This window comes from Malaclemys terrapin, chromosome 1, assembly GCF_027887155.1.
Source record: "Malaclemys terrapin pileata isolate rMalTer1 chromosome 1, rMalTer1.hap1, whole genome shotgun sequence".
NCBI classification, from domain to species: Eukaryota; Metazoa; Chordata; order Testudines; family Emydidae; genus Malaclemys; species Malaclemys terrapin.
Genome location: NC_071505.1, coordinates 6456591 through 6483486, shown reverse-complemented (window position 1 = coordinate 6483486; position 26896 = coordinate 6456591). Strand labels below are relative to the sequence as shown.

At 50.3% G+C, this 26896-nt stretch overlaps 1 protein-coding gene across 7 annotated transcripts; it reads right to left on the bottom strand.

Moving 5' to 3' along the window:
• Nucleotides 1-1321: 1321 nt before the first annotated feature.
• ASB13 (ankyrin repeat and SOCS box containing 13) lies at nt 1322-26629 on the bottom strand. Of its 7 annotated transcripts, none has more exons than XM_054015553.1 (7): nt 26455-26629; nt 24154-24341; nt 23140-23290; nt 21738-21872; nt 19999-20190; nt 17412-17549; nt 1322-1340 (listed from the first exon to the last, which is right to left on the bottom strand). In XM_054015553.1, the coding sequence occupies exons 1-6, from the start codon at nt 26495-26497 to the stop codon at nt 17422-17424; spliced, it is 837 nt and encodes a 278-aa protein (XP_053871528.1). In that variant the 5' UTR covers nt 26498-26629; the 3' UTR covers nt 1322-1340; nt 17412-17421. The 7 variants fall into 7 exon arrangements, 5 of the variants coding, with proteins under 5 accessions (XP_053871528.1, XP_053871512.1, XP_053871538.1 ...); XM_054015537.1 differs by lacking the exon at nt 1322-1340 and adding an exon at nt 4777-5167; XR_008443517.1 differs by lacking the exon at nt 1322-1340 and adding an exon at nt 11791-12870 and having other exon boundaries at nt 17371-17549.
• Nucleotides 26630-26896: the final 267 nt, after the last annotated feature.

Sequence of the window (26896 nt, the reverse complement as noted above, 5' to 3'; positions counted from 1 at the left end):
AAGTGTAGCGACAGCAGCGGAAGGGGCTAGCTGCCCCAAGTACAGTCCCATCCCAGACACTTAGAGGTGGCACACCGGCTATCCTTAAATCCTAAGAACATAAGAATGGCCCTACTGGGTCAGAACAAAAGTTCATCTAGCCCAGTATCCTGTCTACTGACAGTGGCCAATGCCAGGTGCCCCAGAGGGAATGAACAGAACAGGTAATCATCAAGTGATCCATCCCCTACTCCGGCATGAGCAGTCCTGCTCGCACTATAGTTACTCTATTTCCCTGGACCTGGCAAGGGTGCTGTGCTCCAGCACAGGTGTGAGGAGAGGCTACCTGTGGGTGCAGGTAAGGTCAGCGCTAGGTGTTGTCCCCCGCATGGAAAGTGGTAGGTAAGTCTGAAGAACGCTCCCTCGCTCCCTAACGGACAAGAAGTCGGGCTGGGAAGGTGTTATATCCTTGGGGGCAACAGTTTTAGGACGATATCACTGGAGACACAGAGAGCTGTAAACCTTGTAGCAGCCATTTATTTCCACACTCAGAACTAACCAACAGCCAGCCGAAATTGGCTGGGATATCGCCCAATAATCTAACTCAGTTGCCATAGCAACACAAAGTTCTATTACCACGGCAACCAAATACACAACAGAAGGGGTGCGTCTGAGGCACCTAGCGCCCGGTCCGTTCTCTCCAGCCAGGCCAGCGTGAGCGGCCTGCTAAAATCTGTGTTTTCCTTTTTGTCGGCTGGCATTTCCCACTCTGCCTTCACTAGGAGTCCAACAGAGGCCTTTGGCGCTTGCTAATGGAACTGTGGGAAAAAACAAAATGGCCACCACCCATGGGCGGTGGGTGAAACTTCCCCTGGGGGAGGCAAGTTCTTTGTCCTGCCTCTTCCGCTCACAGCCCTGCCCACACTCCACCCCTGCTCTGCCCCAGGCCCCGCCCCCACCCACCACTGACTCGCCACTCGCCTCTTCACGCCCCCCGAGATCCCCCCTTCCGATCATGTCCTCCCCTGCCCGCTTACCACTTGCCCACCTGCTGCTCACCTCCTCACCCTGCCCTGCCAGACCCTTTCCCCGCCTGCCACAAAACCACCACCACCACCTGCTGTGCAGCTAGTTTGCCGCTCACCTCCTCACCCTGCTACTGTCCCCTCCCTCCCCCCCGTGACACCCTCTCCCTTTTCACCTTAAAGCACTAATAACATTCCCCAAGGGAACTGAACAGGCAACAGGCATAGCTCGATTGCCAGATAGATTCTCTTCTGCGTGGCGGGGAGCTTGGGATACGCTGTACAGAGAGAGACGAAAAGCCAGGCTACGTGCGCCAATCTGAAGCCGGATCTCTCCTTTTGAAAAAGTGCTTGTCAGTGACAGCCTGCGTTCAGGCAGTAGTTTGATCACCTTCCTTACACAGAGTTCCCTGCCAGGCTCATTTACTTAAACTGGGTTTGAATAAAACGACTAGATCAAGAAATAAACTCACTGGCTATGTCAGCTCCTCCTTGAACCAGGGCAACAGTTACTTCTGCTGGGTACAGAGAATAACTGATGGGTCATTTGGATACTGTTTTTAACCCCAGTAACACGTTTTCCTACAATATAAAAGCCAGATGAATGTGGCCAAAGGCTTCTTGGGGATTGGCAAATGCTTGTTACATGGCTTCATTACCACTTTAATGGCTCTTTAACAGTGTCAGTGCTCTTTGCTACTAGATCTCTGGAAAGCTTTTTCACTGTGTAAAGTTACTGAGGGATCCCCTTCGCTCACCTCCTCACTCCCCCCATCTGCCACTGACACCCCACTTGCATTCTCACACACACACCGCCCCGCACTCCGCGAGAGGGGGTTGAGGAGAGACACCTCCAAGGGGGGAAGGGGAAGGAGGGAGGAGAGGAGAGGAGAGGAGGAAGACTCCAGGCAGCAGCAGCAACCCGTGGGAGCCTTGGGGAAGGGTCAGAGCAGGGAGGGGAAGTGGCGGGGTGAGGGCAGGGTCGGCTCCAGGGTTTTGGCCGCCCCAAGCAGCCAAACAACAACAACAACAACAACAAAAGCCGCGATCGCGATCTGCGGCGGCAATTTGGCGGGAGGTCTTTCGCTCCGAGCAGGAGTGAGGGACCGTCCGCAGAATTGCCGCCGAACAGCTGGACGTGCCGCCCCTCTCCGAAGTGGCCGCCCCAAGTACCTGCTTGGTAAGCTGGTGCCTGGAGCCGGCCCTGGGTGAGGGGCACTACAGCCCAGGTGTCAGGTGGCAGGAACGGCTGTGGTAGGGGAGGCAATGCCTTCCCTTACCTATTATACCCGCTGTCCATGCCACCACCATGTAGGAGCTCACGTGGCCCCTGGCTAACGCTGTCGGCTTTGAGCTCTCTAAGCTGGAATTTCTAAGGAAAGTTGCATCCAGGCTTAATTCTTTTGTGATGGTGGCCCAAACACCGTTCAAGAGAAGGTTATGATCAGCGTTCAGGTCACATTATGTTACACACCAGGGTTTCTGTCAGAACATGTAAGATTCATAGAGTCTGAGCCCAGAAGGGACTCTTTTGATCATCTAGTCTGACCTCCTGTGTAACAGGCTGTAGATTTTTACCCAGTGATTTCTGCATCAAGCTCTACCACTTGTGGTTGAATTAGTGTGCATCTATTAGAAAGACTTGAGTTCAAATCTTTAAGTGATGTGAATCCACCAGAGCCCTTGGTAAATTGTTCCACTGGTTAATTACCCTCCTTGCTAACCTGCATCTTCGTTCCAGTTTGTAACATAAATTTGCACGTGGGTATTGTCATTACTGGAAGATATAATGGGCGGGAACAGTTACACAAGCTCTCTAACACGGCCAGTCCTTGTCTTTGTCATGCTTAGGGTTTTTTTAAATTGTTCTTCTCATATATATTGGGCCAGAGCCTCAACTGTTGTAAATTGATGTCTTCTGTTAATACCAGAGGCAATTTGTATAGTGGTTCTATCTACTAGTCATTGCAGCAACTGTTAGCTAAAGATTTTTGTGGTGCATTTATTTAACTTATGATCATCAAAACCACTCCGTGAATTCTGGCTAACATTGGCTATAAAAGTTGACTCAAATGACCCTGCACTGTGCATGCCTTTTGTTTTTTTTATGGAGTGGAAGAAACACAGCATCTTAGGTATGTTAAATCATCCACTTAGGAAATAAACAAGCTGTGTAAAATTCTTGGGCCAGTCTCCATATCTTTATGGTGGCTCTTGCTTTATTTTGAAGCATGCAGTGTGTTACCCTGGAGCAGACACAGTTCAAAAACAGCACAAAGAATTTTTACAACCCAAGAAAACCCTGTACAAAGTTTAGTTTCCCTGGTTGCCCAGTGCTCGGCGGAGATCAGCATGTGGCTGAAGAGAAGCCCCTTAAGGGGATCCCAGGCAACGCAGAGGTGTTGCTGGTAGGAAGAGAAAACTACACTGCAGAACTTGCCTCCCTTATAACATCCTCCACTATCAAGGACATTGGCCCTCAGATCAAGGGCCCCGGAATCATTGTAGAAGTGGGGGGGACAAGGCCAAAGTGCCCCCTCCCTCTCCATGGCTGGCTGCTCCAGTGGTGAGCCAGTGCCCACTCTTCTGGCACCACAGAAGCCCCTGGTGGGCAAAAGGTGTAATTGCAGTGCCTTCCCAGCAGAATCTATTATTCTGCAGGGAGAAAAAAAATCTGTGAGGGACATGAATGCTGCGCTTATGTTTCTTTTGTTAAAAAGTTGGGGGCAGCTGCATTTGGCCTCCTCAGGGCTGCTGGCGGTTGAAGCTAATTGGAATATGGGCCATCATTTTTTCCAATAGAAATTTTTGACTTTTCACCCCCCCAAAAAATTAAATCCTGAAATATTTTGATTCAGAAATGCTGCGGTGGTACCACATGGGAGCCGTAGAGCAGACACCTCATGGGCTCATTCTCCTGGACAGGCTGGGCTCCCTGGGCATGGAGTCTAAGGCAAGAAGGGACCATTAGATCAGCTAATCTGACCTTCTGTATCTCACCAGCCACCACCACTACGCAACACCTCTCACCCACCCCAACAACCAGAATTAGGGCTCGTCTACACTGTGCATTAGGCTGCACTAGGGAGTGTCAATTCTAGCATGCACAAGGGCGTCACATGTTCACTGGCCCGCATGGACCATGCCGGTCCTCGTTCACCTTAATGTAGGACTGTTCGAAATGGGACTAATGCAGAGCTCAGACAAGCCTGATTGGACCAAAGCATTACAGCCCTCAGAGCAGCGGTCGCAGGACCGGGACAGGGGATGGGGCTCGGCCTCCCCATAAGGGAAATAGTGCGGGAACTGATCCATGTTTTCACTCCGATGCTTCGTTCTTGGATGACAACAGGACAGGCTGGGGCTAGAGTGGCCACTCTTGACCCACGAGCAGGCAGAAACTTGGGGGGGGGGGAAGCAGGGGATCAGGTTGGGGCCAGGAGCAGCTACCCTCAGCGACAGAGACATGAACCGCCGAGACCCCCCCTTCCCAGCCTGGAGCCAGCTGCCCCTGTCTGCCCCAGCCAAGTGTCTATAGTGCCCCAGGCAGTGCACCTACCCCTAGCCCTCCATCCCTGACACCCCAACTCCCCCACTCCCCAAGCAAAGCACCCACCCCCTGTCTCCTATCCCTAACACCCCAATCTCCCCCTACTCCTCATGCAGAGCATCCACCCCTCCCCTTCCTATCCCTGACACCCTGACCCCTCCACTCCCCGCTGCCCGGACACCCCCTGCGCCCCATGCAAAGACAAGAAGGAGAAACAGCTGCTTCTTTCCTGTCTCACATGTTTTTTAATAAACCAGAAGCAGCAAATGTTGCTCTTTCAGTCTCGCCACACCCCGGCCCTTCACAAGTTCACAAGGCTGCACTGATTATGGCTTCCTCGACACAGTCTGTCACCCTCAGTGTGGCAGCAATGAACAGGGGGCGCAGGTCTGAGGAATGCGCCGTTTGGTGCAGAATATGTCGTGGGTAGAAAGTGCTGGGGCTCCAGAGGCATACAGGCTCCGTATCTCCATCTGGTGCTGCGGTGCTTGGATTTCAATATGGACCGCTTCCCCATCCCTGCAATTCTTCTGCCCCTGCCTCTAAGGACAGAGCTATTCTGTGCCACAGGCAGCGAACAGGCAGCACCAAGGTGCACCGACGCCAGAGGACCCTGCAATGGCAGGGAATTGATTAAATGAGATACACAAGTGACCCGCAGCCCATGCTGCAGAGGAAAGTGAACTCCCCCCTCTCCCCCCAAGGTCCCAGCCAATCTGACTTGGGGGAAAATTCTTTCCTGACCCTGAATACGATGATCGGTTAGACCATGAGCACATGAGCAGGACCCATCAGCCAGACACCTGAGAAAGAGAATGCTTGGTACTAACTCAGAGCGCCGGCCCACCATGTCTAGGGTCTCCTCTCCAGCCATGGCCATCTCTGTTGGTTCAGAAGAAGAACAATAAAAGCCCGAATACACTATGAGGAGAAAATGTTCTCCTCGCAAAAGCCGGACCACATTGTGAGAAGAAAGTTCCCTTCCTGACCTCTACAGGTGTCTGGCTGAAGCCCTGAAGCATGAGATTTTAGGAACATAAGACATAAGGGCAAGCTGTAATGGGCTTAATCTGCAGCAAGGGCAATTTAGGTTAGATATTAGGGAAAACTTCCTAACTATAAGGGTAGTTAAGCTCTGGAACAGGCTTCCAAGGGAGATTGTGGAATCCCCATCACGGGAGATTTTTAAGAACAGGCTGGACAAGCACCTGTCAGGGGTGGCTAGGGTTATTTGGATCTGCCGCAGCGCAGGGGGATGGACTTGATGACTTCTCAAGGTCCCTTCCAGCCCGACATTACTGTGATTCTGAATCAGAAGCCACCCCCAGGGCTGCTGAGCCCTGAACCATAACACAAGAACTAGGAGTCACCCAATGAAATTAATAGGCAGCAGGTTTAAAACAAACTAAAGGAAGTATTTTTTTCACACAACACACAGTCAACCTGTGGAACTCCTTGCCAGAGGATGTTGTGAAGGCCAAGACTACAACAGGGTTCAAAAAAGAACTAGATAAATTCATGGAAGATAGCTCCATCAACGGTTATTAGCCAGGATGGGCAGGGATGGTGTCCCTAGCCTCTGTTTGCCAGAAGCTGGGAATGGACAACAGGGGATGGACCACTTGATCATTACCTGATCTGTTCATTCCCTCTGGGGCTTCTATCTCCTGTTCCGGAGGGGTGTGGGGCAGGAGTGAGTGCGGGCAGGATTGTAGGCCAGGGGCCAGAGCCTGCCCGTAAGGGGAGGAAGACTTAGGAACTAGGAGATGGAGGGTCCTGAGGGGAGAGAGAGAGGAGGAAGAGCTGCAGGGGAATGGCGATAGAGACCAGCCAGCCCAGGCTGAATTTTCCTCCTGATCCCTCAACACACACACACACACACAAGCCTATGCACGCAGACACACTCACAGACGCACATGCACACACTTGTACACACACACACATTCACTCATACGCACACACACAGACCCATGCACACACTCACATGCACATGCATTCACTCACTCATATGCACAAACACACCCATGCACACACTCATGTACACATATCCATGCACACACTCATGCATATGAATGCACGCACACACTCATGCGCACATGCATATACATGCGCACACACATGTGCATGCACACACTCATACCCATGCACACACTTACATGCACACACTCACACACACACATGCACACATTCATGCACACACGCATATACATGCACACATGAATGCACCCACACACACGCAGGCACATGTGCTGCACACACACACACAAACACACGGGCATGTACACACATACACGCGCGCACACACGTGCACACACACACAGGCTTTTCTGCTAAGAGTTAAAACTGCAGAGCCCAAGCCCCCCAATCTATTGTTTCAGTAGCCGTGTCTGGGTCTGTCTCCATGTTGCTAGAGGGGTGGCCTTGGCACTAAGAGGGCAGGCAGCTGTAGAACGCAGCAGCACTTAGGGGAGCGGTCCAGGAACTGTTCCAGCTCTCCCCCGTCATAACCTCGCGCCACAGGCTGCAGACTCTCTTTGTTCCTATAATAAAGCACCCGTAAGGACCTTGGAAACAGGACACCGGGGCCTTGGAGAACCACACGTTTTTCCCACTCTGATGTCTACAAAACCTGGCAGCAGCTTTTAAAAAAACCACCTTTCCAGATGTTTATTTAATACAAAAACTAGGTCCAACCTCAGGATCATATTCAACCATCCCACCTCATACTGAGAAAAACTGACTCTCATGCATCGACCTCAACGGGACTCACGTGTAGCAAGCCCTATTCGCTGTGAGTAGAGGTTGCTCCTAGCCTAGAGAACTGTGTCCAAACTTCCCCGAAGTTTTTGGGAGTGTTTGGGTCCAGTTGTTTAGTTTAGACCCCGTTCTATTACAGCAAGATACATCTAAAGCTACATGTCTAGCCAGCTGGGAGTAGCTTTGCTATATATTTTCCTCCGGCAGCTTGCCCAGACTAACGTATGTCTCTCCATGCACGCATCGCCTGAACGTGCAGCTCATGAATTCAGTTCTTGCTTTTCTACTGAAAAACACATCACACCTTCTTCTTCGGCACTGACATCAGAGGATGTTTTATTACATACATATCTGGAAAACTTGAAAGGCTTTCTTCAACGGAGATTGCTCAGCCTGGAGCTAGCAACGTTTGTCCAGGTGGCCCTTTTTCTTCATTATTTTGTGTATTTGACTGAAACAAATCAGGTCCAAAACGCAAACAGTTAAAAGCATCCATGGAAGTGTTACTGATTTTAACCCAGCGAGGGAGAGGCCTGGTACACCCAGGTGCCTCACCCTCATGTTGGCTAGATACCATCAGTCTCCATTCTCCAGCTTTCTTGACTTTGCATGATAATACCTAGCTCTTACACAGTGCTTTTCTGCATAGATCTCAAAGCCCTTTACAAAGAAAGTCAGTGCCACTGCAGTAACAAGGCATCATAACATCCTTTCTCAGCTGGGGAAACTGAGGCACTGAGCAGTGAAATAACCAGCCCAAGCTCGCCCAGCAAGCCAGGGGCAAAGGTAAAGATTTCCTCTCCTACAGGATACAGCGCCAGAGTTGTAGCAACATGTTTCAGACGCAATGGCCACTCTGTGTACATGAGCACCCCAAACAGAAGGGAAACTTTGGACAAGTTGGAAGAGTGCGATGGGATACTGCACAAATTGCTCACCTATGAACAGCCAGGACATTTCAGGAGCATGCATCACCGCTATAAAGCAGGTCCCAGCAGCTCGTATGAGGCGTATAACCCAGCCCAGTCAGGGTACAGCTACACTTCTTTCACTGGAAGACTGGCTTAAGGGATAAAGCAGCAAATGTCAGGACACACTCAGAAAGAAAAGCTTTGCCAGCTGGATTGAGTTAAGAGTGAACGCCGGAAAAATAAAAGCTCCTTGAGCAAGGGGACAATCCACAGGACAGACGGCGCCCTGGAACCAATTAGCCGAGGCTTTGGAAATGGCTGCTGAGTTGGTCCGGAGAGCTAGCTTTGGTTAACGTGGGTTGATTCTGTTTGATTATCACTCGGTGACATGGGGCAGTGAGGGATGGGAGATTCCCCACAGACCAAGGCAACAAAATAATAACGCAGAGCCTGAGATGTGCCACACACGACTTACTGAACCCAGGCTGGGGGCTAGACGGAGACCCCTTGCCAGAGAGACCGCGGCCATCGGCAAACTGCTGGGCTGGAAGTTACAACCCCCTGCCCCAAATCCCACCGAGGAGGTGCTGCCACAGACCCAGCAAACACTCATTGCTTGTGTGCCTGGCAGGGGCCTACTGAGCACAAGGCCCATGAGGCCCAGACCGGGGGCACAGGAAATTTGGGAAGGGGGGCGGGAGTGTTTTGGACAGGCTGGCGGGAGGAGGGGCAGCAAGGGGAGTCTTGGCAGCGTTCCTGCCCTATACAGCAGAGGAGCTTTCAGAGCGTCTGGAGGCGCCGGGGGCGAGGAGGTGAAAGAGGCGATGGGGGAAAGGAGGAGAGGCCGGGGAAAGGTAGCAGCGCTGCAGAGCCGAGCAAGCTCTGCCAGAGGAAAGGCGGCGTTGTCGTGGGAGCATTATGCTGCCTTGGTTCCTGCCGTGGCATGCAGAGGGTTAAGAACACAAGGGCACGCACATGTCTGGTCACGACTCAGCACACGTCTGATCCAAAGCCGGCACCCGCTGGGAATCAGCTTCGCCCAGTAGGTCTGGCTGTGGGGCAGACTCGTTACTGCTTCGGAGCCCGGTCTGACTGGGACATTGGGTGTAAGCTCCAGAACCGGGCCATTGAAGCGGCACCTGACAGACAGGACAGGTCACGTGTTTCCCCTGGGAGCATTTGCCACAAATCCCGGTGGGAGCTCAGCCTACAGCCCAGCCCGTTGGCAGAGACACAGTCAAACTCCACCGATAGGGGCGGGCATGGGGGGAGGCGTCCCGCCTTGTTTCAAGACAATTCAGGCTATAGTGAAACCCTCACGTAAGAGGCTGTGAGCTCAATTCTGCAACAGGACGAGCACCCTCGATCCCCCGAATACCGAGCCCCTGGGAGGCTCGGCATCCTAGAGGGCTGGGAGGCAGGAAGGGCGGCCTAGCGGGTAGGCCGCTAGACTGGGGCTCGGGTTCGATTCCTGCCTCAGCCACTCTGTGACATTGGGCACGTCACATGGGCCCTGTGCCTCAAAGGTGCCCAGGCACCTAACTCCCATTGACACTGAGGCAGGAGCTGAAATGCCTCTGAGGAGCCTTAATCTCATTGGGCCTCAACTCCCCAGCTAAAATGGGGAAAATACTTCCCAGAGGGGGTCACAAGGACTGAATCCATTCATGCTTTTTTTCTTTTAATGGAGATATACCTATCTCATAGAGCTGGAAGGGACCCTGCAAGGTCATTGAATCCAGTCCCCGACCTTCTCTAGCAGGGCCAAGTACTAATTTTGCCCCAGATCCCTAAGTGGCCCCCTCAAGGATTGAACTCCCAACCCTGGGTTTAGCAGGCCAATGCTCAAACCACTGAGCGATCCCTGTTATTTTTCCAGTCTTGGGGCTTGCACAGGAAGGAGACTTGACCGCTGAATCTCATTGCTAGTTGTAGTAAGACATTGAGAGCTCAGGTGGGAGAGGAGGTGTCAAATGCAAACAAGAATAATTGAAACCTTAGAAAGTGAATTCAGGTAAATGTGTACAAGCGGCCTCAACCAGCAAGTCCCCTTGAAGGCTTTGGGTGGTCACTGGATCGTGAAATCTGCCCTTGTCTAGAAATGCAAGACAAAGATGGAGGAACCTTTCTGAGGGAGGGGCAGGTTGCTCGTGGGAGCATGATGGGGGATGGTGTTGGGGGGGAACCGAGGGAAGAGACTTTGAGAAGCTGTGGGCTACCGGAGCAGCCCGTGAGAGGGGAAGGTTCCATTTTGCCTGGGTCTCCCCTGCTGTATGTGCCACGTGTTTTTCCAAAGCCCGCTGGAAGCGCCAGCAACATTCCCATCGACTTCAGCCGGCTTTGATCGGGCCCTGGCTTGTCTCTGTCAATACACACCCCCCTCGCTGAACGCTGAGCAGTATTCCAGCAGAGCAGGTGCTGAGGGCAGCAATCACACGCCTCTGCAGCACGGTGAGTCGCTCGGTTTGGTGCATCAGGCCAAGCCCTCGTGCTCCCTGTGCCGCTAAGAGCAAAGTACGCTCCAATCCCCGTCCTCCGGCAGCCACCTGGTCCTGCAGTGGTTAGCACTGACTGCAGAGTCCCTTCAGGGCAGAAATTCGCCCTAGGCTTATTTAAGAGCCTGGTCCTATTCACTCCAGCAGAGACCGGAAGAAGAGCTGCGTGTAGCTCGAACGCGACTCTCTCTCTCACCCGCAGAAGTTGGTTCAATAGAAGATATTACACCCTACACACACCTTGGCTCTTTACAATAGAGAAGGAACGTGCAAACCACACTTCCCTGGTCATGAGTCTCTCCCCTCGGTTCACCCCCCCCAACACCATCCCCTGTCATGCTCCCACGAGCAACCGCCCCTCCCTCAGAAAGGTTCCTCCATCTTTGTCTTGCATTTCTAGACAAGGGCAGATTTCACGATCCAATGACCACCCAAAGCCTGCAAGGGGACTTGCTGGTTGAGGCTGCTTGTACACATTTACCTGAATTCTAAGGCGTCAATTATTCTTGTTTGCATTTGACACCTCCTCTCCCACCTGAGCTCTCAATGTCTTAATACAACTAGCAATGAGATTCAGCGGTCGATTCTCCTTCCTGTGCAAGCCCTCAAGACTGGAAAAAGAACAGGGCTGTGCTACAAACAGTTAATTCCTCAGTCCTGCAAGGTTTTTACAGGCACAAAATCCAGGCAACACCTTGTTTTCATTGGAGCAACTTGACATAGTTAGAGGGAAGCTGCTGTGATCAAATGCCTGCACTGCAAGCCAATGCTAATACACCCAGCGAGCAGCAGCCAGCAACACAATCCGGAGGATTCTCAAGAGGTGCTAATTGTAAAAGAGAGACAGAGCTGAGCCATATCTGGAGCTGGACTTTCCCGAAGCACAAGTGGTGTTTGGATTGGAGGGGTTTTCTTCGGGCCTCTCCCTGTAAAGACGGCTCTGCAAGGCAGGGTAGGGTGGAGCAGGGAGTGGGGCACCGAAGTGGGGAGGAGGAGTGGAAAGCTGAGCTGCGTTTGCAAATTCATCTCTTCCTTCCCTGGCACGGGTTGAAAGGGACGGACAGAGCAAGAGCTGGTTTGAGGGGTTGATTTTATTTGCACTGGACGCGTGCTTTGATTGCACATGCCTAATCACCAACAAAAGCAAAGGAAGTTAAATGATCAAACCCTGCATGAAAACAAAGCTCCGGGTCAAGCATCAGGGGGTGGCCGTGTTAGTCTGTGTCCACAAAAACAACAAGGAGTCCGGTGGCACCTTAAAGACTAACAGATTTATTTGGGCACAAGCTTTCGTGGGTAAAAAACCCACTTCTTCAGATCTGAGGAAGGGAGGTGTTTTACCCACAAAAACTTATGCCCAAATAAATAATAATTAATGGAGATATCCCATCTCCTAGAACTGGAAGAGACCCTGAAAGGTCATTGAGTCCAGCTCCCTGCCTTCACTAGCAGGACCAAGTACTGACTTTGCCCCAGATCCCCAAGTGGCCCCCTCAAGGATTGAACTCCCAACCCTGGGTTTAACAGGGCAATGCTCAAACCACTGAACTAGCCCTCCCCCATTGGTCTTTAAGGTGCCACTGGACTCCTTGTTGTTTTTAAAGATACGGGTGTAACCTAAACAGACCCAGCCAAGGAGACTTGGAAAAGATTCATAGTGGACATTTTGCTTGCATCTTTCGCCCCAAAGCTCTTTACAAATCAGGAGTCACTTCAGCCATTGTTGAAATGGCAGTAGAATACGCAGAAGATTTAGGTTGTGTTCCCGGCCCTGCCACTAGGCTGCAGGGTGATTTCGGGCAAGTCCCTTCACCCCTCTGTGCCTCAGTTCCCCCATCTGTAAAATGGGGATAATGCTAAAGCACTTTGAGATCTACTGCTGAAAAGCCCTCTATAAAAAGCTAGGTATTATTATTGCTGGCTGCCATCACATGCAGCCAGCCAGGCTAGGTATCAGGCAATGAGCGAGAGCTCCCAAGGTCAGGGTGACCAGCTCAGACATCTGCCGGGCAGTCTCTATCTTGTTCTTTACGCCTGGTGCCGTCGTTGCTCAGGCGCTCTCGCTAGCGGATAGTTAGCAAAGGGACCGGACTGTGACGGACGATGGAGTTCTGAGTCCATCTCACTTCCCCTGGTTTTGGGGCCGTCCTGAGCTGGGGGAATAAAAAGACATCTTCTGCAGCTTCTTGTTTACCTGGGATTGGTTCAATTAGCTTGCCCTACTGCCACTTGCTAACTGCAGGTAGATTCATAGATTCCAAGCCCAGAAGGAACCATTATTATGATCATCTCTAGTCTGACCTCTGCATAACCCAGGCCAGAGAATTTCGCCTAGTGATTCCTGAGTACAAGCCCTTTCCTCTTCAGGTCAATGCTATCTCAAACAGCTAGGTCACCAATGGTTATCACCCTGAGCCCATCTCCAAGAGTTCCTGACTCAGCACCATTACAAACAGGTCAACAACTACAGATTGTCTCCGAGTTTAGTGGTTCTCAAAGCACTTCCAGGCGGCCCAGGGAGCTGCTTTGCATCACAGTGGTGCAGCATGCAAGCTGGAACAAGCAGCAGTCCCGCCTTCCCCTAAGAAGTGTGTTTTGTGCACATCTGGGTATCCCTGACAGATCTCCTTTGGAGCCCTGTGCCCAGCTGGGCTCTGCAAAGGAGCTTGGGTCTATTGATAAGTCTTTATTGGCTCCCTTTTTGGTGTACACTCGACTATGATCAAATAGGATGAGAGAGGCCGAGGCCAAGTTCCCAGAAGGCCCGGGAGAGGAAATGAAAAGCGCAGATAAAATAGAAGAGACACATAACCAACCCCACTGGAGGTGACCTGCAAAGGGGAAAATAAAGAGGACGTGAAAGGGATTTGTTTGTTTCTGCTTGATTTTTTTTATATTGGAAATTCCGGTCCTGTCGGAGCTGGAAGACCCATGGTGACTGGAGAACTAGTGAAATGGGACAAGAGAGTGAAAACTGAGCTGCTGAGATGGGGAGGGATTTTGAGCCAGACTGATGAAAACAGTGGTTTTCGTTTAGTGTTCTTGACACCTGTCGAACTTCAATGACTAATTCACAGTTCGGATACAGGAAGCTTTTGTTAAAGACTCAATCCCCTTGTCCCTCCAATGAAGGCGAAAGAGCCCACAAAACACCTCTCTAAGACCTCCCAAAGCCTCCAGCAAAACCTGGCAAACTTGATATTTCCAATGTAAAAATCCAAGCAGAATTATAGAAAAACCCTTCAGGCTCTCTTTATATACCATGCAGCAGGAAAAAAAAAAGTGGGGGGCATGAACCCAAAGTTTAAAAAAATCATTTGTAAGTCGCCTTTACACTGAAAATATTTTCATCTCATCTCCTTAACACTGCCCTAATGCTATTTTCCCCCATGTAGCATAGCACTACAGTTGCAACAGGGAAAGTGTAAGATTAAGGTTGATGGCCGGGTGGGGGGCGGGGGCAGTAAGCTATAAGATTTTAAGTGGCAGTCCACCACGTGACAGCGTTTGAGAACCACTGATCTAGTTTTAGGCCATGTTAGACACCCTTAGAAGGTTCCACGACCCCAGTACCATGAAGAGGACGGGTTTTATTCTCATCTCAATGTGCTAAGACTTACCACACACGCATCAAGGAGACTAGATTCCCGGTACCCACTAAAGTGGCCCGCTGCCTTCAGGTCAGTGAAATCTCACATGTTAAGGGAGACTAAGCTCTGCTTCTAATCTAACCTCACCCAGAAGGATTCAATATCAAAAGGACGCTGTGACAGTTTGTAAAGAACAGAGGAATTCAACACTGACAATATGCAGCTCTAAGGCAGGGAACCAGATCCCGTAGCTGTGACAGTGCAAACCTCTAAAGGAGCAGCTGAAACAAAAGGCCACCTCAGAGTGAAAAATCTGAAAAGCCTATTCAGAGCTCATCGGTGCATCCGTGTCTCTGCATAGGCACCAACTGGAGCACCCACGGAAAAAAGAAAAAGTGGGTGTTCATCACCCAGTGGCAGCCAGCTCCTCCTCCTCCCCCCCTCAGAAGCTCCTGCCCCCTGGCGGGCCCCACTGATCAACTCCTCCCCCTGCACCTCCTGCCCGCCAGTGATCAGCTGTTCGGCGGCGTGCAGGAGGCGCTGGGGGGGGGAAGGGGGGAACAGGGTGGGAAAAGGCAGGGTGGGGGTGGGGACTTGGGGGAAGGGTTGGAGTGGGGGTGGGGGTTGGGGGTCAAGCACCCGCCCCAGGACCTCTCAAAGTCGGCGCCTCTGGTCACTGGTGCACGAATGGATTTGTTATCAGACTGTACAGTGTTCGTGCAAAGTGCTCCTCTGAGGATAAAATCTGGCCTGCAGATGGGGTGCCCAGATATTGCCCAACACCGCTGCTGCACTGGTCACCTGCCAGAACCGGTGGGCTGCAACTACGTTTACATCAAATTGAGATGGCTGCAGCTGCCATCAGACTGGTTGCTCAGATCAAGATGGAGCACTGCATGCTGGGATTGGTTGTTCTCTCAGTAGGCCGCACCTCCAAAATCATGAGGGCTGATCCAGTGAAGTCACTGGAAAGACACCCAGGGATTTTGATGGGCTTTGGATGAGGCCTGCGGAGGGTTGCATTGCATGACTTGGGGGGCCTGCTGACAGCCTCTGGCCTAAAAGTGAAATTTGTGTCTAATTAGGGCACCCAGATAATTATCCCCTTCTGTCTTTGTGATTACCCATTACCCCTTCAGGAACACAAGGCATTGTAGAGTAGACGCCAATGGGGGTAGCGGTCTGGCAGGATCTCTAGTGTAAAAAGATTACTAGTAGGGCTGTCGATTAACCAGAGTTAACTCACATGATTAACTCAAAAAAATTAATCGCGATTAAAAAAACTCATTGTAATTAATTGCACTGTTAAACAACAGAATACCAATTGAAATGTACTAAATATTTTGGATGTTTTTCTACATTTTCAAATATATTGATTTCAGTTACAACACAGAATACGAAGTGTACAGTGCTCACTTTATATTTATTTTTTATTACAAATATTTGCACTATAAAAAAGAAATAGTATTTTTCAATTCACCTCATACAAGTACTGTAGTGCAATCTCTATCAGGAAAGTGTAATTTACAAATGTAGAATTTTTTTGTTACATAACTGCACTCAAAAAACGAAACAGTGTAAAACTTTACAGACTAACAAGTCCACTCAGTCCTACTTCTTGTTCAGCCAATTGCTAAGAAAAATAAGTTTGTTTACATTTACGGGAGATCCTGCTGCCTGCTTCTTATTTACAATGTCACCTGAAAGGGAGAACAGGCGTTCACATGGCACTTTTGTAGCCAGCGTTGCAAGGTATTTACGTGCCAGATATGCTAAACATTCGGATGCCCCTTCATGCTTCGGCCACCATTCCAGAGGACATGCTTCCATGCTGATGACGCTCGTTAAAAAAATAATGCTTTAATTAAATGTGTGACTGAACACCTTGGGGGAGAATTGTATGTCTCCTGCTCTGTTTTACCCGCACTCTGCCATATATTTCATGTTATAGCAGTCTTGGATGGTGACCCAGCACATGTTGTTCGTTTTAAGAACACTTTCACAGCAGATTTGACAAAACGCGAAGAAGGTACCAATGTGAGATTTCTAAAAATAGCTACAGCACTCGACATAAGGTTTAAGAATCTGAAGTACCATCCAAAATCTGAAGGGATGAGGTGTGGCGCATGCTTTCAGAAGTCTTAAAAGAGCAACACTCCAATGCAGAAACTACAAAACCCAAACCACCAAAAAAGAAAATCAACCTTCTGCTGGTGGCATCTGACTCTGATGATGAAAATGAACATGGGTCGGCCCACTCTTCTTTGGATTGTTATCGAGCAGAACCCGTCATCAGCATGGACTGGAATGGTGGTTGAAGCATGAAGGGACATATGAATTTTTAGCACATCTGGCACATAAATATCTTGCAACGCCGGCTATAACAGTGCCATGCGAACACCTGTTCTCACTTTCAGGTGATATTGTAAACAAGAAGAGGGCAGCATTATATCCTGCAAATTGTAACCAAATTTGTTTATCTGAGCGATTGGCTGAAGTAGGACAGAATGGACTTGTAGGCTCTAAAGTTTGATGTTTTATTTTTTAATGCAGTTATTTTTTGTACATAACTCTACATTTATAAGTTTGACTTTCATGATAAAGAGATTGCACTACAGTACTTGTATGAGGTGAATTGAAATATACTATTTCTTTTGTTTGTACAGTGCAAATATTTGTAATCAAAAATCAATATAAAGTGAGCACTGTACACTTTGTATTCTGTGTTGTAATTGAAATCAATATATTTGAAAAGGTAGAAAATATCTAAAAAATTTTAAATAAATAGTATTCTATTACTGTTTAACAGCACGATTAAACAAATTAATTGTGATTAATTGCAATTAATTTTTAATTAATCGCTTGACAGCCCTAATTACTAGCGAAAAGCCTGGATCTACACAAGATCTAAATTATTGTCTTTGTCAAAACTCTCAGTCACACGATGGGATGGGGGGGGGGATATGCTGCCTCAGAAATGGTATTTACATCAATTAACTTAAATTAAAGGGACTTCTTATGGGACGGGGGAGGGAGGGAGAGAGAGAGAAAGAGACAAAATACTTCATCTCGTGGGGTCTAACGAGATTGTCCTGCAATGTCACCTTCTTTCGGTCAGTTGTATGAGAGGTATTTCATTAATGGAAGAGGAATATTTAACTTGGCAATCTTCGCCAGCCCTTGCTGGCCGGTGGCTTTCCGCAGGCTAACTCTGCAGAGCTGCGACAAGCTCAGGGGTGTTTCTGAAACGATAAAAAAAGATCAGCAGCATCACTGTGCCAGTTCCGCGAAAGGCTCTTAATTCTACCAAGCACAGAACGCTTCGCAGACCGACGGAGGCATAGACGCCGATTCTGTGGGTTCTCTGGGGCTGGAGCACCCATGGAAAAAAAATAGCAGGCACTCAGCACCCACCAGCCAAAGCTGTTTGGTGGTGCTGCCGATCAGCTGATAGGGGCAGCTCAGGGAGGGACTTGGGGGAAAGTGGAGACCAGTGAGCAGTGGGTTGGAGGGAGCCTGGGAGAAAAGCGGGTGGGAAGAGGCGGAGTGAGGGTGGAGCCTTGGGTGAGGAGGCGGAGTGAGGGAGGGGCCTGTGAAAAGGGGCGGGGTGAGGGCGGGGCCTCAGGGCACAGCATCCCCAGGGAACAGTAAAAGTCGGTGCCTGTGGATGGAGGCCAAACTCAGTCTAGGGGTCAGCCGGCACAGCTCCATCAAAGTCACGAGGCTGTTTCCGCTTACACCGGGCCTCGACGCGATCCACAAAGTTCACAGGATTCCAGGCGGGTGTTGCATTGCAAGGAAAAGCGGTGGTAACGGCTCAATTTCAAATCTCACTCACCACCACGCCCACACTCCCAGCCAGCAGTTCCTGCTCGCCACACCCACAAAAATACAACATCATTCCCTACTGCACCATTCCAGGATCATTCAGAGTGCGGGTACTGGACCAGTGGCTCTTCTCTTTGTTGAGTGCATGACAGTACTGCATGGGGCTGGCTCTCAGAGGCACAGTTCAGCTGGGAGAAGTGGGAGGAACCTTTACCCTGTTCTTTGAGACTGGATTCCAGGGAAAGAACCTTGAAGTGCTCTCTCCCTAGCAGGCCATACCACTTCTTTGTAATCTTGTGGGAAGGTTAGGGATGGGCAAAATGCTGATTCCCTCTTGTTTAGGGTCGCAAGCGAGAGAGAGAATAATATTAATGAGAGAAAGGCTAATCTGTTCCCTTTAAAGGTGGGCATGGGAGAGTTGCACTTGGAGAGAGAATTCAAACAAAGAATCAGATGTTGGATTTTAAATAAATCACAATCTTTCCATTTAGGCCTCTTCTACTTTTTTATGTTACAGGAGGTGCCTCCCAGGCCCCAATCCAGGTGTGTTTCAGATTGAAACAAACACACACACTTCCTCTTCTTCCGCCCTTCGTGGTGCACACTCTTACACTCTTTAACCTATTCTCATGGGAAGCTCGATGTGGGACAGCACCGGGTTCCCATGCAGAGACTCAGCGTTTGGGACGGGTCACCAGACTCCTGGTCCAGAGGGGTCACGGAATTGACACGTGACGGACACAGCAATGAAGAGGCGTGAGCTGCCCCCCTCAGTGTGAGCTGAGCACCAAAGGAATGCATTAGCTTCACAGGCCAGAGGAAGAGTTAAGCAAAGCTCAAAAGTGCCTCCCTTCCACCGATGGAAGATATTACCAATAAAAGATATTACTTCACCCACCTTGTCTCCCAGCTAGAGGAAAGACTGTTACACAGGAGAACAGAATAAGAACATAAGAACATACTGGGTCAGAGCAAAGGTCCATCTAGCCCAGTATCCTGTCTTCCGACAGTGGCCAATGCCAGGTGCCCCAGAAGGAATGACCAGAACAGGTAATCGTCAAGTGATCCATCCCCTGTCACTCATTCCCAGCTTCTGACAAACAGAGGCTAGGGACACCATCCCTGCTCATCCTGGCTAATAGCCATTGATGGAGCTATCCTCCATGAACTTATTTAGTTCTTTTTTTAACCCTGTTATAGTCTTAGCCTTCACAACATCCTCTGGCAAGGAGTTCCACAGGTTGACTGTGCGTTGTGTGAAAAAATACTTCCTTTTGTTTGTTTTAAGCCTGCTGCCTGTTAATTTCATTGGGTGACTCCTAGTTCTTGTGTTATGAGAAGGAGTAAATGACACTTCCTTATTTACTTTCTCCACACCAGTCATGATTTTATAGGCCTCTATAATATCCCCCCTTAGTCGTCTCTTTTCCAAGCTGAAAAGTCCCAGTCTTATTAATCTCTCCTCATATGGAAACTGTCCCATACCCCCAATCATTTTTGTTGCCCTTGGAGGGATAGCTCAGTGGTTTGAGCATTGGCCTGCTAAACCCAGGGTTGTGAGTTCAATCCTTGAGGGGGCCACTTGGGGGATCTGGGGCAAAATCAGTACTTGGTCCTGCTAGTGAAGGCAGGGGGCTGGACTCGATGACCTTTCAAGGTCCCTTCCAGTTCTAGGAGATGGGATATCTCCAATAATTTTTTTCCAGTTCCATGAGGAACAAACAGATTATGAGATGGGGAGAAAATGGCAGCCACAAGATGCACAGATTTTCAGGCCGGAAAGGACCATGATGCCGACCCAGCCTGCTGAAGAGGAAATGAGTTCTAGCATGGCTGCGGGAGATGGGACCGAGACCCACTTACTTTCATAGTACTCCAAGCACTGAGCAGTCTGGCTGCTCCTACACGTGTAGTCGGATGGTTTCTTCCCTCGGTTGTCCTGGGCATAAATGTTTCCTCCAAACTCAACCAGCATCTCTACCAGATCCGCATTTTTCACTTTGGCTGCGTGGTGAAGGGCTGTCTCGTGAAGTTTAGCTGCATTCACATTTGCCCCTGGGAGCATAAACAAAATGAGTTTATGAAGGTCCCGATGTATCCGCCGTTACTCTGGTTAAGTCATCTCTTACCTGAGAAAATAACCACTCGGTTGCTGTGAAGCCTCTAAATGAAGTTCCACCAATCAGTTGAAAGACCGAGGGATTGTCTACACTATAGCGGCACAGCTCTGGCGCCAAAGCTACATTGGCATAACCCTGCAGTGTAGACGCACCCTATGGTGACAGAAGGGATTTTTCCATCGCTATAGGAATTCCATCTCCCCAAGTGATGGTAGGTCTGTCAACCTCGCTGAGTCTACACGGGGGGGAGTGCTACGGCACTCAGGGACATGGATTTTTCACACCCCTGAGCACTGTAGCTATTTTGACCTATGTTTTAAGTATAGAATGGGCTTGAGCCAGTAGTCAGAGCTAGCACGCCATGTATTTTTGCAGGCATATGTTTTCCTTACAGAGAGATTTTTAGCTGATATAGCTATGAAAATAAGCTTCTGAATGTAACCCATGCATCCCACTGAATCTACACAGTCTGAAACAAGCTAGGAACTGCCCAGTTCTGCTCAGTGGGTTGTTCAATCCTAAACTTACTGATGTCAACGTTGTTAGCTATTTAAGTGCTGGTCATTTTAACAGAAACATCTCGTTATGCTGGGATTTTGAGATATGGAGATCTAGGTGCCCTTCAGCATCCATCAACCATGTACCAAGTCTTGTTCATTCTCATTTCTGCTAAGAAAGTGTGAATAGATAAACTCAAGCCAGAGGGTGTCCTCACTCCCCCACCTCTTCCTATTACCCTTTCCATTGAACTGATAGGTGGATACTGTGAGTCACATGACTTCCTGACAAGGATGGACCCAAGACACAAAGTCCGAATCCATATCCCAATATCAACAAAGTTCGGAGGTGTTTGGTCTGGTGATTTGGTTCAGAATTAGCACTGGTTCCTACGGCTGGGGAACCTGGATGTAAAACTTGGAACATACAATGTTACTTGAATATCCCCTGGCCGAATCCATCTCTGGTGTAACTCCAATCAAATCACAGCAGGGACCTCATGTTTTGTTGTACGTCAAACCCCAATATGTCTCCCTTTCCAGCTCTCCTCTATCTCCAACCTTAAAAAAAAAATCTACCAATATTGATCCAACATCATTATTAAGAGTGAGTTGAAACATTATTCTAGGAGGCTGGAATGGTTTGGTTATTAACAGAATAGGAACAGCTAAATGCCACTGAACTAAACAGGAGAGTTTATGACATGGATATTAATTTGCCTACGCTGCAAGCCTTCCGAAAATGGCTAACTAGGTGCATTGCTTTGCCCAGAAGAAAAGCCCTTGTGTATATATTTATTCTTGTCTGGCAGACACTCTGAGGACAGAGATATCCATAATCATGTCCATTTCAATGGCTCCGTGAATTAATAAACTTCTAAACACTTCTCTTCTGAGCCCAAGAACAGATACAAGAGGTGAGCGTTGCACAAACACTGCCACTAGGTACTGCGTACGCCGAAACCAACACCTCCGGGTGCCGTACCGGCATTGAGCAGTAACTTCACACAATCCAGATGCTCTCGGGCACAGGCTACGTGCAGAGGGGTTCCGAAGTGGCAATCGTGGGCCTCCAGGTTCGCACCGACATCTATCAGGAGCTGCACGCACTCCGAACTCCCTTTGAAAAGAGAACCGATCAGTGAGAAACAGCCTGGCTTCGAGGGGAACTTCCACGTGCTTTGTATCAGCTTGGCCTCAGAAGCTAGCTTGAATCCAGCTAGTACAGTAACAATAGCACTGAAGACACCGCAGTGCAGGCACCATCAGAGCTGGATTGTGACCCAAGGATGTACCCAGGGTCTACACCAAGCTTTTACTACCTGGGCTGAAGCCCATGTTACGCTGTCTTCACTGGTACTGTTATCCACGCTGGTTGGATCTAGCTCACCCGGGTAGGCTATCCCGTGCTGCGTAGACCTACCCTAAGAGTGTCATTAACACTTGGGCCATTAAGTGCAAAGTACAAAGGCTTGGGTGTATTTTTCCCCCGTTGGGCTAAATCTATTGGGCAGTGGCACGGTCATCCATAGGAAGAGGTGGAAGCCCCGTTGCTTGAATCCTTTGAAGCTAGACTGGACTAAACTTTGGCAGAATATGCTCCAAGGGGGATGGACTGAATCATCTAACCGGGCTGAATCTTCATAAGAGTGCTCATGCCAAGGATTTCAAAAATTAGGAGCCTAACATTATCTATTTAAGCACCCACCAGGCTTTCAAAAATCCTAAGCACCTGAAAGCTCCCACTGACCTCACAGTGGGAGACAACCCCTGCCTCTAACATCAGACCATCTCACAGGACAGGCAAAGGGTGGTTGAAGGAAGTGTTATCACACCCAATGTACAGAGGGGGAAAGTGAGGCACAGAGGAAATAAGAGACTTGGCCAAGGTCACCCAGGGAGTCTATGCCAGATCTGGGAACTGGTTGCTGGTCTTGAGTTCCAGTCCAGCACCTTCACCGGAAGATCAACCTTCCCGTGACTCAAATCTGATTTTGATGGGAGTGTAACAAACAGAGAGGCCATGGGGTGGGCCCAACATAGGGAGGGACTCCTCCCGGGCTACATTAACAAATAATGGAAGTTGTTGTCCTACCTAGCTAAGATTTTCTATTGTGTCGTTCACACGGTGTCCAACTGCCTCACACCTACAATGTCTTTATTTGCCCAGTCCTGCAAAGTTTTTCATTCGGACTTCAGCGGGATCTCTGCTGACACAATGGGCCTTAACACCACACAACTAATCTTAACAAAAAGAGACGACAGGAGATGCTTTCCAGCTGTTACAGTCTGATGAACAACAGACTCTTACGGTTATTTCAGGCCCTTTGCATCTGCCATGGGTGTGAGTGCCCGATGAATATACACGTAGGATCTCGAGGGCTCACCATTCATGCAGGCTTCATGGAGAGGGGACGCGGTGTAGAGCGGAGGATTCACCTTCGCTCCATGGGACAGGAGCACTCTCACACATTCAATACTGCCCGAAGCACAAGCGTCACAGAGCGGAGTGCTGCCATCTATGTTCCTGGCATCCACCTAGAAGGCAGAAAGATAGTATTGACTCAGGGGCAGCTGTATGCCAGTGCTCTCTTACCTAGGTCTTTAACACACACTCTCTAACCCTGCAGAAGGCAGGAACCAGCCGGTGGATATTGTCACCAACCTAGCTTGAGTATGGTCCCGTCGCTCTAAGGTTAACCAAGTCTTTTGTTCCCAGAACAGAGCTAAGGGAAGTATTTAAGGGAACGTAGCAATAAAATACAAAACCTGCCAAAGAATCCACTCCAGTTGCTTTTCCTGCTGCTCCCTAGACCGCTTAGGGTACGTCTACACTACCCACCGGGTCGGTGGGTAGCGATCGATCTATCGGGGATCGATTTATCGCGTGTAGTGTAGACATGATAAATCAATCCCCGATCGCCCTCCCGTCGATTGCTGAACTGCAGTTCGGCGAGAGGCGGAAGCAAAGTCGACAGGGGAGCGGCGGCCGTCGATCCAGCGCTGTGAGGACCCGAAGTAAGTGGTTTTAATTCGATCTAAGATACGTCGACTTCAGCTACACTATTCTCGTAACTGAAGTTGCGTATCTTAGATCGATCCCCCCTCCTCCCCCCAGTGTAGACCAGGCCTGAGTGATCACTTTGGATAGCACAGCTGACGTGCACTGATCCAGAAGGGCAAGACGCTCCCGTGACTCTATAAGCACCTCACGTCCCACTGATTTCAGCAAAGGATTGGCCCATAGCAAGGACGGTGCAGCTAAAAAATTATTCTCTTCGGGACACATAATGTCACTTATTTCATTGGATTTGTAGCACTATATACTTCCCCATTAGAAGGGTAATCAAGAGCAAAAGGCTAGGGGGAAGGGGGAGGGGACACTCGAATTTATCACAAACCTGGGCCCCTGCTGCAAGTAAGAGCTTCACACACTGTGTCTGCCCTCGCAGGCTCGCCTCATGCAAGGGGGTGATAGAGTCGTAGGTGACCAGGTTTACGCAGGCACCATTCGCTATCAGCTCCTGCAGCTGCAGGATCTCTCCCCTCCTGGCCGCTTCGTGAACAGGCGTCCTCTCAGCCCAGAAGCCTGGGGAGAAAGGAGAGACTGTGAATGAGAGTCTGTGGGCTGGAGACAACGCACTTTACTGGGAGAGGCACGAGCATGGGATAGTGGCTTGAATAGGAAACTAAGAGTTTGGGGTTCTGGTCCCACCTCTGCTAATGACTCAGTGTGTAGACCTGGGCAAGTCACTTTCACTTCTGTGTGCTACCAGGACCCCATGTATAAAAGCTGGAATCCTGGGGGGTTTCATTACTATTTGTCAAACGTGTTGCAATCCTTGTGTGAACGTGCTCTCTGACGACACAGTATTGCTGTTATGAAAACAGTTGCTGCATGAAACAAAGGCGGCACTGTCTCCGCGTAAGTATATTTTGCCTATAGAGTGAGTGACGAACGCAGAACAGCCTTGGGCTCTTTCAATCTAGATGTGATGCCTTTTAACAGGGCGCATTCTGCCTCCATGCAAACAGGGACGACACCCCCCCGAATCCTCGCAAAACAAGCCAGTAGCATTCATTTGAATTTTGTCTTCAGTCAGCTGCTGCTGTGTTTTCATGCAAGTCTTGCTCATCTCCAAGGATGGTCACATATGGCCCCTCCACAGATTACGGCTGCTAAGGGTAGAAATAACCTGCATGGAGCTGTGTGCATAAAGGCCACTACCAGGGCACCAACAGACAGGCCATTCTATCAGCCCCATGCTGGAATGTCCTTCCACACAGCCCATGAGAAGCAACCACTCCATGGTGCCAGGGGTGGGCAGGCAGGTGGAAGAGATTTAAGGTGAGATAAGTGGCAAGCCTGCCTCGCAGGGGGTTCTAATGAATGTGTATCAGGCTGCTCCAACCTTTTCAGGGACATGGGCCGCAAATGCAGTTGCACGGCACCTCTGCAGGCCACAAAACGGCACCCACCGCACAGCCTGACCTTGCACAGCCCGTACACGTGAGGACGTGCCGCACAGATGTTGTCTGGTCTGCATGTTGCCCGTGGAGGTGCCCACGTCACGGAAAAGGCTGGACCCCCTCCCTGTAAAAATTTCCGGCTGTAGCTGCTACTGGATTGAAGTACCTCTGCTAAATGCAAAGCTGCAAAGTCCTGAACATTGCAGCAAAAAGGAGCAAAGTGATGCATTTGCACCTTGTGTGCATCATTGCCCCAGTCCTTGGTTCTTCTGTTCTGTTATTAAGGGTTGGTGTTTTCACAGCACACTTATACGCTGTAGTCTTTTGGGACCTCCATTTCCTCACCCCCACTTGGAGCAAAGATATTTTGTGTTTCATGGCATTAATCCCGATGTACATCACTGTAAGGGAGAAGGGAATCTGGCCCAGGAGAGGGCAGGCTGTTTGCTAATGAGCAGCCCTCTCTTGCTAGCAGCAGGGCTGGAGGTGAGAAAGCGGGGAGATGGGCCATTCGGGAAGCAAGGAAGACAAACAAGCTGCCTGTGTTTAAAGGCGATTATTCTTGTGGCACAGATCAGACCGTTCAGCTCCTGGAAAACCAATCCTGCACACTGTCGTCTTACGTGCACGACTACACGGCAGCGCTGACGCTCCGAATGGTGCAATGCAGCCGCTCTATCTGACTCCATCGGCACCCGATCTGCTGCCTACACACCCAAGTCCCTGCAGAGCTGCACCTGTCCCACGACTCCTGCCACTGCACCCCGGAGCAGGTGCATACCATCCACCTGCAGCGTGTGACATATGCAGCAGCACCTGGGCGTACAATGTCCTTTATTCTGCTCCGAATAGCCCTGTCTTGCAGGAGGTCGTGTCATGGGGGAAGGAGCTCTCTCCCCTACCCCCACACGTCTACTTGGGGCACCACAAATTCCTCCCTAGACACCCCGGCCCTCTCTAGGGAGCAGAGCCCCGGCCCCCAATGGCTCCTCTCCCTCCTTCCCCAGGGAGCAGGGCCTCCCCAAATCACTCCCCCCTTCCTCCCCAGAAGCAGGCACCCCCACTCCTGGATAGCAGGGACCACCCCCCCAATGGAAACAGGCGCCCCCCCATTGCTCCCCCCATTATCCTGGGGAACAAGCCCCCTGCCCCCAAATCACCCTTTTCCCCTCCACTGGGAGTACAGCTCCCCCCAAAAACCTCCCCCCTCACTGGGAGCAGGACTCACTCACCGATCTCCCCCAGCCTGGAGCCGCTGGCCAGCGACCCTTCCATGGCCCGCGGCTGGCCCTGCCCCGAACTACAAGTCCCAGCAGCCCCTGCTCACTGAGGGGCAGGGGCTGATTCCCCCCCCCGCTCGCGGACCCGGACCCCGACCACCGCGCGTGCGGCTCCTGCGTTGGGGGGCTTCGCTGACCTCTCTGCCCAGCCTGCCCGCGTCAGAGCCGAGGGAAGGGCCAAAGAGCCGCCGCAAAGGCCTCTGGGACTTGTAGTTTTGTGTCGCTGCCCAGGCGCTTTGCACGGGATGCGGTGTTGTTATCGCTGAGACCAGCTGGCCACGCCGGCCCGGGGCCGAGCTGCAAACCTCCCTGCGGCTGCTTTCCGGAGTAATGCACCCTGCAGTGGCGGCATGGCACAGATCCCTGCTGGGAACCAATCCAAAACACTCACCCA